This window comes from Arachis stenosperma, chromosome 7 (assembly GCF_014773155.1).
Source record: "Arachis stenosperma cultivar V10309 chromosome 7, arast.V10309.gnm1.PFL2, whole genome shotgun sequence".
Classification (NCBI taxonomy): domain Eukaryota; kingdom Viridiplantae; phylum Streptophyta; class Magnoliopsida; order Fabales; family Fabaceae; genus Arachis; species Arachis stenosperma.
Genome location: NC_080383.1, coordinates 81,348,454 through 81,362,167, shown reverse-complemented (window position 1 = coordinate 81,362,167; position 13,714 = coordinate 81,348,454). Strand labels below are relative to the sequence as shown.

At 31.7% G+C, this 13,714-nt stretch overlaps 1 protein-coding gene across 7 annotated transcripts in view; it reads left to right on the top strand.

Annotated features, from left to right (window-relative positions):
• The window catches only part of LOC130941955 (cytochrome P450 72A68-like), a 30,349-nt gene that overhangs the window by 15,887 nt on the left and 748 nt on the right, over positions 1-13,714 (top strand). For 5 of the 7 annotated variants that reach the window (XM_057870606.1, XM_057870608.1, XM_057870603.1 and 2 more), the window contains 4 exons: positions 8,131-8,392; positions 10,334-10,551; positions 10,730-10,974; positions 13,003-13,390. In XM_057870606.1, the coding sequence (XP_057726589.1) occupies positions 8,131-8,392; positions 10,334-10,551; positions 10,730-10,974; positions 13,003-13,390 (1,113 nt within the window). Of the gene's footprint in view, positions 1-2,678; positions 6,861-8,130; positions 8,393-10,333; positions 10,552-10,729; positions 10,975-13,002; positions 13,391-13,714 lie in introns of those variants that run through there. The other 2 variants (XM_057870609.1, XM_057870607.1) reach the window with 2 other exon arrangements.

Genomic DNA, 13,714 nt, shown 5'->3' with positions numbered 1-13,714 from the left:
CGATAAATCAGTATGACCATGAGGTCTTCATATTCTTGGCGGGAAATCACAATTGCGGGGGGCAAAGTAGTCCTTCTAAAGGGATCACAACCCCATGCGGGCTACATTGAGTTGTCCATCAAGATATCGCATCATAGCTGCTATAGCAAAACTCACAACGGACAAAACAAGGACTATTAGGACCTACTGGGCCCCGCTACATATTGGTATGATGGGGACAAATATGTCCATTCCATACCACTTCGTAGTATAAGTATCCCCCTACCACTACCACCCCATAATGTAGTACACCAATCCCTTCAGGGTTATACTAGAAAATAATCTTAGCGACCTCCAAAACCATGGCACTCCATCTTGGGGAGAGCATCAGCCCACTAAACAAACACCGAACACGTTACAAAAACCCGTTTGGAAGCAACATGAACACCTTCCATGTTCTCTTCGGATTGGGTGGCATTGGGAGCAAAGGCATGACTCAGTTACCTTCCTAGTTACCTCGGTTCTTTTAACGGGTGCGCTCCTCGGCCAATTTCACATTTAAAAAGGCTGGGGTGAGTTGCAAGACTGCCGCTCTACCAGTGTGTTTAGCGACAGTTAATGCAACTTTGACGACTCCCTGTTATAAGTTGGCATCTCGAGTGAGCAATCTTGGAGAAGGGCAACTGCTGCCTATCTTAATCTTTTGGTATACCTCGAGTTGACACCGATTATTTTTATAGGTGATTAGTAGTATATTATTCACTATTAAGCTGGTAAAAAAATTTTTATAATTTATTTTCCTGTATGCTGAATCATGGCTGTGGCCGTATGTATGTGCAAATTATTAATCCTTACTGGTTGCATGTACGTGTCCCATGATGCATTGACCCTTTGTTTCGTAGTAATGTTTGAACTCAAACATTATTTATCGTGGTCGGACCTTTTTTTGAACTGTGAGGATGTTGCCTCTGCTCGATATTCGCCGGTCATTCTTCGTCTATCGCACATGCTTCATACGTATTTTTTCGCTACGTTCAAGGTGTTGCTCGTGACAATAGACACGTATTATACGGCTTTACATGGAACGAGCAAGAGATCGCTGAGAATGAACACTTGCCGTGGACGTGCTCACTGTTGCACGGACGTTAAGGCTGATGAGGAGAACACTTACCCCACGCACGAGGGTGATAACGTGTCTGACGGTGCCATTATTAAAATGTGTTCTAGAAGGGTCGGGGGGCCCGGAAGCTTTCCATCACAACCGGCTACACCAGCTAAGGGAGGCTCATCATGGGGCTCCAGTGCATACATCCTTTAAACGTGTGCATGCCGGGCCAGGTCAAAATCTAACTTTCCATCTCTTGCTGCATGCCTTCCCAATGCGAGGCACCTGCAAGTGTAGCGGAAGCATATGCCGCGGGCAACCCGAGAGGCATCAGAATTGGCATATGCATGGCGCGATCCAACCGTCCGCGAGCCAACCCCGGTCGAAGCCTAATTTGAAGAAGACCTGGTTATGCATGCAACGACGTCATCCGAAGCCACATACCAGGACGTTGTTGTTTGACTGTGGACGTACTGGCGTTAATATGTGGTGGAGAATTTTGTTCACCCAAGTATAAGAGCTTTATTTTCATGGAAGAAACGTAAGCGATTAACGGCCACACGATTCCATATTGGGACTAGGCTTTCGAGCTTGTAAAATAGAAAACAATAACATTCTCGTGGAGAGAAATATAACACATAATTACAGGAAATCAGTTTTGAAAATTTAATTTGAGTTAAGAACAATAGCCACCTTCTTTTAAGAGGTTAGGTATAAAAATATATAACAAATTTGGTAGGCTTTACGTTCCAATTTTCGCGTTACAATCATCACGCTATTAAAAAAGAGAAAAGCTAAATTAGAAATAAATAAATTTTTAATATAAGCATTATAAATAAATAAGTTTTTAATTACAACATGTGATATATGACAAAATATATAATATTAATTAGTTTATAAAAACTTCTAAAAAAATGGTTTTTTTTAATAAAGTGTCATTAAAAAAATAACATTATAAAAACTAATGTCAACCAATATGCTGTAAGAGTTTATTAAATATATTTAATAGGAAAATCATTGAATATAAATTTTTATTGAGTTTAAGTTTTAAATAATTTTTAATTGAATTTCGAATATTTTTATTTTTAAGAATTAGATTATTTTAATATTATTTTTTTCTTATCTTTTTAACTGAGTCTTTGATTATTTAAATTATATACCTCGTTTATAATTAAGAGTAATATTTTAACACAATCAATTAGTCACACATATAAAAATACAAGAACAATTCTATTGTCATATTTATAATCTAACTTTATAAGCAATACAATACAATAAAACTATATATAAGTAATATAACTAAATTTTATCTACATCTATAGTCACAATTCATAAATAATATAATTAAATTATATTTATGTTTATAGTTAAAATATGAATAAAAATACAAAAAATGATCACGATGGTTAATTTTTTTTATTTATAATTTTTTTATTGTTTTTGTTGTGACAAGTTTAATTATTTTAATAATTAATTAATTTTTAAAAAAGATAATTGAATAATACAAAAAAGTCTTATTAAGAGTAATTTATTTATATATGATTAAAAATAATTGAATAATTATATACAGTAAAAAATTAATATTACTAAAAAATACAATTAAAATTTATTTTAAAATTAAAAAATATAGGTTACGTAAAAGTAAAATTAAAATGAATGATTTTTATTATCAAAATTTATCTATGAGTAATTATAAAAGTATTTTATGATGAATAAAAATATTAAAATCGTACTAAAAGGTCAATGAATTTTTTGTTTACTTTTTTAAACATATTTAATTCTATCTGATTAGAGTGTCGATCCGATTCGATCCAATCCGATCATCTTACGGATCAGATCATATCCTCAAATTACAGGTCAGATACGGATAAACATTGTGGATTCATATGGATATGATCTACTCTATAAACACCCCTAACTACTACTATAGGTTCATTGTTGCAAAGGAATGCTTCTTTTATTATAAACCATTATTAGATCTTAATTTCCGTTAAAAGAACGTAACTGTCAACAAAGAGATAATACTAATTGGTCTCTGAAATTATGTTCGTACTTCAATCGATAGTTGTAAACACGGAACTGCATTCGCTGGTTCGCACAGAAATCTAGAGAACCAGACTAGAACTGAACCCTAGTTTGGTTCGGTTTACTCCTTAGACCGTTTAAGAAATAAAACCGATGTGAACCGGTGCAAACTGGTCTAACCGAACTGGTCTGCTTGAAAAAATCTTTAAAATGTCTCCACAAGGTCTCGAACCAAGAACCTTGGAGCAAAAGCAACCTCTACTTTCTACTTAGCCATTGCACTTCTAAATATTATATTTGACAAATACTAATTATATAGTATACATCAATATGTAATTTAATTTAATTTTTGTTTTTTCTATTTTTAAAATTGATTACATTTTAATTATATACTGTTATTAATATAGATATAAATTTCACTAAAAATTTATTCATTTACTTGATCTATGTTATTGCTAGTATTGTGATTAAGGTTATTTGTTTTGATGTTAGTGTTAAAATCTATTGATATTATAGTTAGATGATAGGCTTTGTGAATTAATCATTTTGTTATTGTGTCAAAATAAGATACTATTGTAGTATTAAAATTTTATAATTTTTTTATATTAGTTATTTTTAGAAGTTGAGTCTTGATTCTTCGTAAAATGTTAGTGAAGATATGTGTTTCTAATTTTTATTTTAAGTTTTTAACTATTTTATATTTTATATTTACGTGAGACTGATTTTATCGGTTCAACCAGTGATATATCGGTTGAACCAATAAACCAGTGAACCAATAGCTTGACCGGATCGATCACTGGTTCGGTTCTAACAACTATGTTTCAATCTAATTTCATAAATTTCCATTTACTCAATTGAGTCTCCCAACTTAATAGTTATGACTCACATTGGTTTCTAATATTATTTTTGTCACTGTCTCACATAATCGTTAACGACATACTGAGATGGACTAAAGACTGCTACATTATACATTCTAGCGACTATTTGATGTGACAATTTAAATTTTTTTGACGTTATTTTTTTCAACTAAACACTTAAAACCCTAATATGAGTCACAGATACCTATTTTAAAAGTTTTTTCCTGTTAAATATAAAATTTCTTAGGAATGAGACATATGAAAAACAAGATATCGGTGTTTATTTTGGATGAAAGTCAAAGCATAGTCGCTTCAGAACCGAATCCGTGATCGAATCCGCCAAGCGGTTGGTTTATTGGTTTATTGGTTCAACATATTAACCATTGGTTAAACCGATAAAATCGGTCTCACGTAAATAACATATATAAAATAATTAAGAACTTAAAATTCAATTGGTTCGATTAGACCAGTCTATATCAGGCATAGTTGTCAGAACCGAACCGGTGATCGAACCGGTGAGGTTACTGAGTCACTGGGTCACTGGTTCAACCGTTGGGTCACTGGTCGAACCGGTTAACTCGGTATAATTAAATAATTCTATAAAATTTAATTATTTCTTTATTATTAGTATTGTTATTTTTTCTTTATAAAAATAATTACCATTTTTAAATTTTAATACTTTATTAATTAGTTTATATTTATTCTATTGTTATATTATTATTGGTGAAAAGTCACATGCAATTATTTTTTGGTGAAGTTGATATTGAAGGACCGTTAGATGGTTTGACTAGTTTAACTAAATATCATCTAGCGATTTTCAACTATCAACCTCATGAAGATAAAACATAAAATAATATATTAAAAAATAAATTGTGGTTAATTAAATTTTTTGTTTATATTTTTAATTTGTATATATTTAATAAAATTTATAGTTAAATAAAATGTAATTGATTTAAGAATGAGTGACTTTGAAATTAAAATAAATTGACTAGAAGTAGAAAAGAAAGAATGCTATATGTACTATAAATTGTCTATTATTTAACGAGAATCACTCTAGCCTGCTGGAAGAAGCTTGTTGGCCTTATGCTGGAGGAATGGGTTCGAGCCCCATTGGAAGCATTTTGGAAAATTTTCCAAAAATCATCACAAGCGACACTTGGCAGCGCTGGAGGGTGTAGAGCAGGAATTGCATATCGCTAGTCCATTGTAGATTCACCTTCAACGTTGACTAAATCACTCGAACCGGTCCGGTTTTCACCGAATTTGACCGGTTTTCACCGGTTCACACCGGGTTTGACCGGTCTGTGCCGGTTCTCAACCTTACACGGTCTAAATATCGGACCGGACCGGTTTACCGGTTTTCCGGTCGAACCGGCCGGTCCGGTCCGGTTCTGACAACTATGATATCAGGTTTCATTGGTTGTAATCGGTTTTTTGTGACCATCACCGATTTTAACTAAGTCTCTTCTTTAAACGGTCTAAAAAGTTAACTTAACTGGTCTAGAATCTGATTCACCGATTTTTTCATCTAACCAGTCGGTACGGTTCAATTTTTAGAACACTAAGACAAAGCATTCCATATAAAGTATTTTAGAAAAAAATTTGATAATTAGGGTGTGTGCCATGTTTAACTGTCAAAGTAGGTTTATAGGGCAACAAACGCTATAGCTTGACATTAACTGGATGGACGTTGAGGGTAATTTCGTGCCTTGTTATTAAGGTGCGAGCCTAAGACGCCTTCGAAGAATTGATGTCGGTGACCTGACGGTTATCATTAGCAGTGTTGTAATAATCGGACCGGACCTGCCGGTTCGACTGAAAAACCGGTGAACCGAATCATAGGCCGGTCCGATATAGTTGCGCAGGAGGGTGTGAACAATACTAACGGTGCCAATATTAAAACTGTGACCTAGAAGAGGCGGGGGGCCGGAAGCACTCAGTCACAACCGCTTTCGGCCGCTACGGTCGGCTCCACATGGCTGTACAGTGCACGCATCCTTTAAACCTGTAGATGCCCGGCCAGGTCAGACGCTAACTTCCCATGTCTTGGTGACTGGCTACCCAATTCAAGGCTCGTGTTCCTGTAGAAGGAATGAGAATGATAGAGAAGGGAAGAGATTAGAGGACAGAATTTATTCATTTCGGAGGAAAAAATTTGACTTCAATTGCAATTAGGAAGTGACATGTTGTTACCGAGAAAAGACGGGATCGGGCATCGGCCAGGAAGGATATCTTCCTTGGTACAGAATTCTTGCTCAATTTTGTTCGCCCAACAAGAAGATAGCCTCTGCGTCTCAGGCTTTGAAGAAGATGGATGAAACAATTATGAGAGAGATGCACGCAACAGAATCGGGGTATCTCACTCTCTCATCCGATGAAGCTGCCGCTAATTTGATGTTGGAGAACACGATAGTGCTAGGGTTGAACATCATTCAACCTTGAAAGCTTCACTCTTCTACATTAAAGGTGAATGGCTAAGGGGGGGTTGAAGGTAAAGAGTAAGAGCCATGGTTCCGAAAATCGGATCGGACCGTTCGGTCAAATCGATTCAACCGGATACCGACGATGCAAGCGATCAGGTTCTCCTCCCATATTCGGTTGACGGAAAACTGCTACAAAACAGCCGATCTGGCCGATAAAAGACCGGTTTGGCATAATCCGTAGCCTGCCAGTTAGGATAAAACGACGTCGTTTTTTAGTTTGTAGGGAAAAAAGGGAAAGGTATCCACTCCTGAACCAACCCCCCTCTTCCCCTCTAGCCCTTCACCGCTGCCGCTTCTTCCTTTTCCCCATGTCGTTTTCATCTTCAATGGCATGTTGTTTTCATCTTCCTCTTCCCCAGGTATCTCGCCACGTCGTTCTCTTTTTCGCTGCCTTCTCAGCACGGAACCCTGGTTAGTGGCCCTGCTTTCAATTCTTCGCCTCCGCTTCTTCCTTTTACTTTCTGAATGCTCCATCTTCTTCCTCATTTGAAGTTCTGAAATTGTTGTTCAATTTTTGTTCCAATTCTCTTGTTATGTTTTTTGTTCGGCTAATTTTCTTCTTTGCAAATGCAAAAGTGATTTTGTTCGTAACACCACGTTCATAAAAAACAATAATTTCTAGCTCCTCGATTGCACTAACCTGCTTCTAGCCACTATCTTCAGCATTTATTTTTTTCCCCTACTTTATCCTTTATACATGTTATTGCATTATTTATAGAATTCTTATTGTTTTTCTCTAAATGCACTCTTTATTTATTATTTAATATTTATATTTTTTATTAATTTTTTTATTTGACATTATACATTTCTATACTTATAATCTTTGTGTATTATATTTATTATTATCTTTTTATAATAAAATTTATTGATCCTATTTGGTAAAACAAATTAAACAGAAATAATTAATCATAAATAATAATTATAGTTACGTATTATAATGTACTTAAAAAGAGTACTAGAAGTCTTAAAAATATATTTCATAAAAAAACATAAAAGCGAAAACTATAAAAAAGAAAATTAAACATGTATAAAAAAATAACATCATAACTTAACGCCATGTCTTTTTACGTAATTATCTAGCAAAACTGATTTAACTAATATTATCCAAATAATATTTATTTCGTCAAAATCAATTTTAGTAAAAAATTGCCAAACATAAATCATATTAACCGAAACTTACTTCTACCATAACTTAATTCTATAAAATCACTTTTATTCAAATTTCAGTTTGACTAACTACACCTCAAGCACACACTAAGAGCTTGTTTGAGTGAGCTTTCAATAAATGATTTTTTCCAATTTATCTTTTTTTAAAAGATCTTATAGAAAAGTTAAAGTAATTTTATGTTTCGATGTCTCATGTAAAAAAATCTTCTTATCTATCAATTATGTTTGGGTATAACAATATAAAAGTACTTTTCTGTTTATTTATTACATGAAAAACATTTTTTTCTGAAGAAAAAAGATCTTTTAAAAAAATATGTTATTTACAGCTTCTCAAAAGAGATTTTTTAATTTTTTTATACTTTTATTTTTACTATTAGAAATTTACCAAACACGCTAATTTAGTCCTAGGCGCATTTTTTTCCTCTTCATTAATTTTGTTCCCGTGCATTTGGGTCATACACCCTTTTTTTTTTGGGTCAACGGTCATAATACACAGCCTTGCTTAATCTTGCAGTACACATTTGACGCATTCCACCCTTTCAAACATGATGGCCCCGCAGCCCACCCATATCCAAGGCCTCACATGGAGTCCATCCAACCACGGCCCATTCCTGTACATCCAGCCGCAGCTAATTCTTTCCAAACGGAGCCAATTCCCTTCCCCAGCAGGAGCTACTCGGCTACATGGAGGCGTCATGTTACACCGTTCCCCAAACATTCACATGCGGCTCCCCTTGGACACATGTCAGCACGAGATAATTGCAGGAGGAATATCTGTACGCTCACCTCTGTACCCTATAAATTCCCTAGAAAGATTTTGTTAATTATGTGACATTAATTATTATGTCATTATGTCATATGATACTTAATATGATATGTCATGTATCATTTAACATATGAAAAGACTGATTTAACTTACGATTATATCTTTTAAAAATTAATATATCTAACAAAATATTTTGAGGATCAATTTAGAGATTAGGTTATTTTTCAAAAATAAATTTGAGTATTAACCCGAATTATTTCATTGTGTTCTCCACATTCGTGCAAACAAATATGCTACGTATTCTGGACATACTCTGGACTCTGGAGTTCTGTGCAATGAATTTTGTCATAATTTGAAAATAGAAAGAAAATAAAAAAATATTACTATCTTTAATATACAATTAATATCTCAAATCAATTTTTAAGAAATTTTAGTCAAATACTTTAATTCTTAATAAATGTTAATCACAAAATCAGATTGTTAGCACCGGATATATTTAATAGAGGCCATTCCGATAAAAATATTTAAAACGTCTTTTTTTAAAAATATTTTTTATTAATTAAAATTTAATACATATAATCGATTAAATTATATTATTTTTGTCAAAATTAGATCAGACAAATTAATTTAGCCGAAAAATCGATAAATCAAATTTTAAACCGATCTAAATTAATATTCCTTTTTATAAAAAATGACTACAATAATCTTATTATAGAAAATAACTAAAATATTCTTATTATATATATTTTTTAATTTTAAAAACCCTAAATTCTAATCCTATAATGGCACAAAGAAAAGAAAAGGGTTAAAATTTAGGGTTCTCAATATATATATATATTAGTTATTTTTTATTATAAAGTATTGTAATTATTTTTTATAAAAAAATTAATTTAGACCGGTTCAAGGTATAATTTATCGATTTTTTTGCTAAATCAATTTATCTGATCTAATTTTAATAAAAATAACATAGTTTAATGAATTATATGTATTGAATTTTAATTATTTAAAAATATCTTTAAAAAAAGACGTTTTAAGTGTCTTTTATCTAAAGGGCTCCTATATTTAATTGGTTAGGCAAGTTAGTCAGTTGAGAATTTAATTGAAGTTAGTTATGTTACTTAGCTTGTTAAACCAAGTAAGCAAGTTCTTCTCATTTCTTGTATATAAACCAGAAAGAACTCAATGAAATTCATTGGTTTTTTCATCATTCATTTCTCCAACTCTCTGAATTAACATGGTATCAAAAGAAATTCTTTCACTTTTGCTCTAAGAAGCTTCAAAAAATTCATTCACTAGAACAATCTGAAAGTTAGTAGTGTGTTAATAATGTGGTAAATGTAAACTTAATTTAGCGGAAGCAATCTTAAAAGTTGTGATTTTCATATCTGGATTGGTTGCCATAACAAGTGCTGATTACGGTAAAGTTGAACTTTAAGACTGATTTTGTAGAGTCTTGGTTACAATAGAGTTGAACTTCAACACTGGTTTCTCTCTTTTTTTTTCTTCCAGACGTTCATCAAGATGGCAGTTTCTCAATATTTTTCAGTGAGTGGAAACTGTAAAACGTCGTGTGTAGAGACAGAGAGAGGACCACATTTTATGTGTTATTATCTTTAAATCTAATGTGTCCATCAAACATTAGAATTAACGGATGAGATTAAATCATTAATAGTTTATAGATAATTACAATTAGGTCACAACAGAAATTTAAATTACAATAAACTTCCAACATTCTCCCACTTGGTCTAACTTTAATCATATTTTCACACGTTACATAATCGCTTTAATATGGTAAAATACTTTGTGTGAGTTATGGCAGTCATGCATTTAATATGAAACATATTTCCTTTCATATACTACAACCACTAACATCTTACTAGGTGGCATAAATATCTACTAGTAACTATTTCTCTAACAAAATAATTCTTATACTGTCCTTTGTATTATACAGGGAAGAATTCTTTTTTCTGGTTTGGAGGAACACCAAGGGTGATTGTCACAGATCCTGAGCTAATCAAAGATGTATTCAACAAGGTCTATGATTTTCCGAAACCAGATACAAATCCATTGATCAAGTTATTGGTTAATGGTCTTGCTGGTCATGACGGTGAAAAGTGGAGCAAACATAGAAGAATAATCAACCCTGCATTTCATTTAGAAAAGTTGAAGGTTATTTTCACTACATATATCTGAATTGAAATGATGAGCATGGAATTTTTTCATTCCTCAATTTTGATGTGGCATAGTTTGCGATAACTTGCATATACATTATTACCAAGTAACACATTTTTCTTTATTATTTTTTTAAGAACCTTATTTGACTTATTTTTTCTATCTTGCTTTGCAGATTATGGTACCAATATTCTTCAAAAGCTGCAATGATATGATAAATAAATGGGAGAAAATGTTGTCATCGAATGGAAGCTGTGAAATTGACGTGTGGCCTTTTCTTCAAAATATGGCCAGTGATGTCATTTCTCGCGCAGCATTTGGAAGTAGTTACGAAGAAGGAATACGAATATTTGAACTTCAAAAAGAGCAGCTTAAACTTACAATGGAAATTATAATGACAGTTTACATTCCCGGATGGAGGTAAGATTACTTTACATATCAAACCTAGCTTATAATGATATTTACTTTTAACAAACACACACACAATTTGATACTATTTGAATGATATCTTCAGACAGAAATACAAAAATAAAGAGATAGAAACGAAAAAACTAGAGACAGAGATGAAAAAGTTTCTTTATATCTTGTTTGGTGCAAACATAAATATAAATACAAAATATTTAAACATATTTTTATTTATCTGTCTCTTACATATTAAACAACTCTCAACCTTCTTCCACTACTATTCCTCGTCAGAGATCATCAACCTAAATCAAAATTCAAAAAATGTAATCATCATTATTTCTTTTCTTAAAACAAGAAAAAATAGAAAAATAAAATAGATAGGTAGATAGGCCTGGGGATTAAAACATGGAAATTTGACATTTCGAGGATAAAATGGAAAGTCCTTGATGCGGGCTTGAAGTTTCCATGTCTCTAAGATTGTGTTTGTTTCTCACTACTGAAATTGAGATATTAAGACTAAATATTATGTTTGTTAATTAAAAAGTGAAACTAAAATTTCAATTTTAAGACATACCCTTCAATACTTTTAAAATGTGAAGATATATTAGATTGAAATTTATAGAGACGAAAACTGAAATTTTAATAATATTTTTTTTGAAAATACACTCTTTAAACTCTTGAAATTCAAAGTGTACCACTCTACCTTCCAGCCATCGTCCCCTAATTCTCCAGCCAGCATGGTCCCCTTTTCTTCTTGAGGAAACTCCAATTCGCTCCATTCTCCATGTTTTGATCTTTTTCCTACACATCACATTATTACCCAGTAACCCTTGAGCACCCAAGAATGATAACAAGAACTCCAAAGAGGAGGGAAATCAAACACACATCCATCTTTTAATTTTTATTTTTTCCTAATTGAGAATCTCTGTGCAAATTGACATGCCCTGCTCTTTGGGAATCACCAAAAAATCGTCGAACACTAGAGACTCGTTGAAAGCATCAAGCTCCGAATTGAGCATGTAGTGGTCCAACAGCTTCTCACCGGAAGAGGGGAAGGTTAGGTATGTGACAGAAGAGGAATGAGAAAAGGTGGATGGGCTAACAAATTTTATTTGTTTTAATTTCTATATTTATTTTAAATAATACAAAATATCAAGTAATTTTATTACAAACACAATAAAGAGGTGTAATTTATTTTGTATCTTTTAGTTTTTCTCTTTAAGTTATTAGTCTTTTTTTTTTAAATACAACCTAAAGTCACTCATTATCTTATTATATGTATGACTAATTTAGGATTGTTTTGTAATTAACTCATTAGTCTGTTAAAGGTAATATATATTAGAGATACGAATTTCTTTGTACATGTAGTAATTTATTGGTCAATGTTAAACTCTTAAATGAAACTTTGATCTGCAACGGATTAATTTTTGTCCTGTCAAATTGAAAAATATCGACTGAAACAAAAAGATCTTAAAATAAAAAATAAATAAATAAATTTAATAAAAAAATAATAAAGGTTATAATGAATTTTATAAAATTAATTAACTAGTTAATTACTAAATTTAAGTTTAACCTTCTCAATATAAATGAAATTATTTCAAGTTTTTTAACAGTTAGTTGAAATAAGAAATTATATATATATATATATATATATATATATATATATATTATTTAAATTTTTGTATTATTTTTTTGTTTTAATCTCTAAATATATAGTCTTATCTGTAACATTTATTTTCGAGAAATTTTTTTATACTATTATAGCGAGTGGACACAATTAAATAAGAGATAATGAATAGTTAAATATTTATAGAAAAAATCTATATTTAATTGTGTTAAAAATAAAAAAGAGAAGAACAATTAAAAATTCACTTATTATTTTAGATTAATATATTTTTGAAAAGCTAATCAAACTATTAGGGATTTAATTTAAATATATAATTTTAATTTCAAATACCAAAATTTTAGTAGGTTTATCACTATTAGTTGCTGATGGTACTAGAAAATCGAAATAATCACAATATTAATGATGTTTATTTGCAGGTTTTTACCTACTCCTGTCAATAGGAGGATGAAGGAAATTCACAGAGAAATAAAAACTTCACTTAAGGATATAATTAATAAGAAAGAGAAAGCACTAAAAGCAGGTGAGACAGCTAAAGATGACTTATTGGGTATACTGTTGGAATCAAATTATAAGGAAATTGAAGAGCATGGAAAGAAGAAGAATAATGGAATGAGTCTTGAAGATGTAATCGATGAATGTAAATTGTTCTACTTTGCGGGACAAGAGACGACTTCAGTTTTGCTGGTTTGGACCATGGTGTTACTCAGTAAGCATTCTCATTGGCAAGCTCGAGCAAGGGAAGAAGTCTTTCAGGTCTTTGGTAGCCAAAAACCACACCTTGATGGCTTAAATCGCCTTAAAATTGTAAGTATTCTGATATTACTTATTTGAAGTTAGATATCAATTTTACCTACCTCCCTAAATCATGTGGGTAAATAGGTAATACCTATCATAAAACATAGCCACCTTAATTAACATTAGTCAATTTTTTTTATTATAAATTTGTATTTTTTAATATTTATTTTTGGATAACATAAGGTTTAGAGTATAAAATTTAAGATTTAAAACTTTATGTTTAAAATTTAAAATTAGTTAAAAAAATTAACTAGTATTTAGCTTGAAAAAGGTTAGCTCACTAGTTGACTCTAATAGGTGAATGGGAGACTAGGGGGTCATGGACTCATGGTA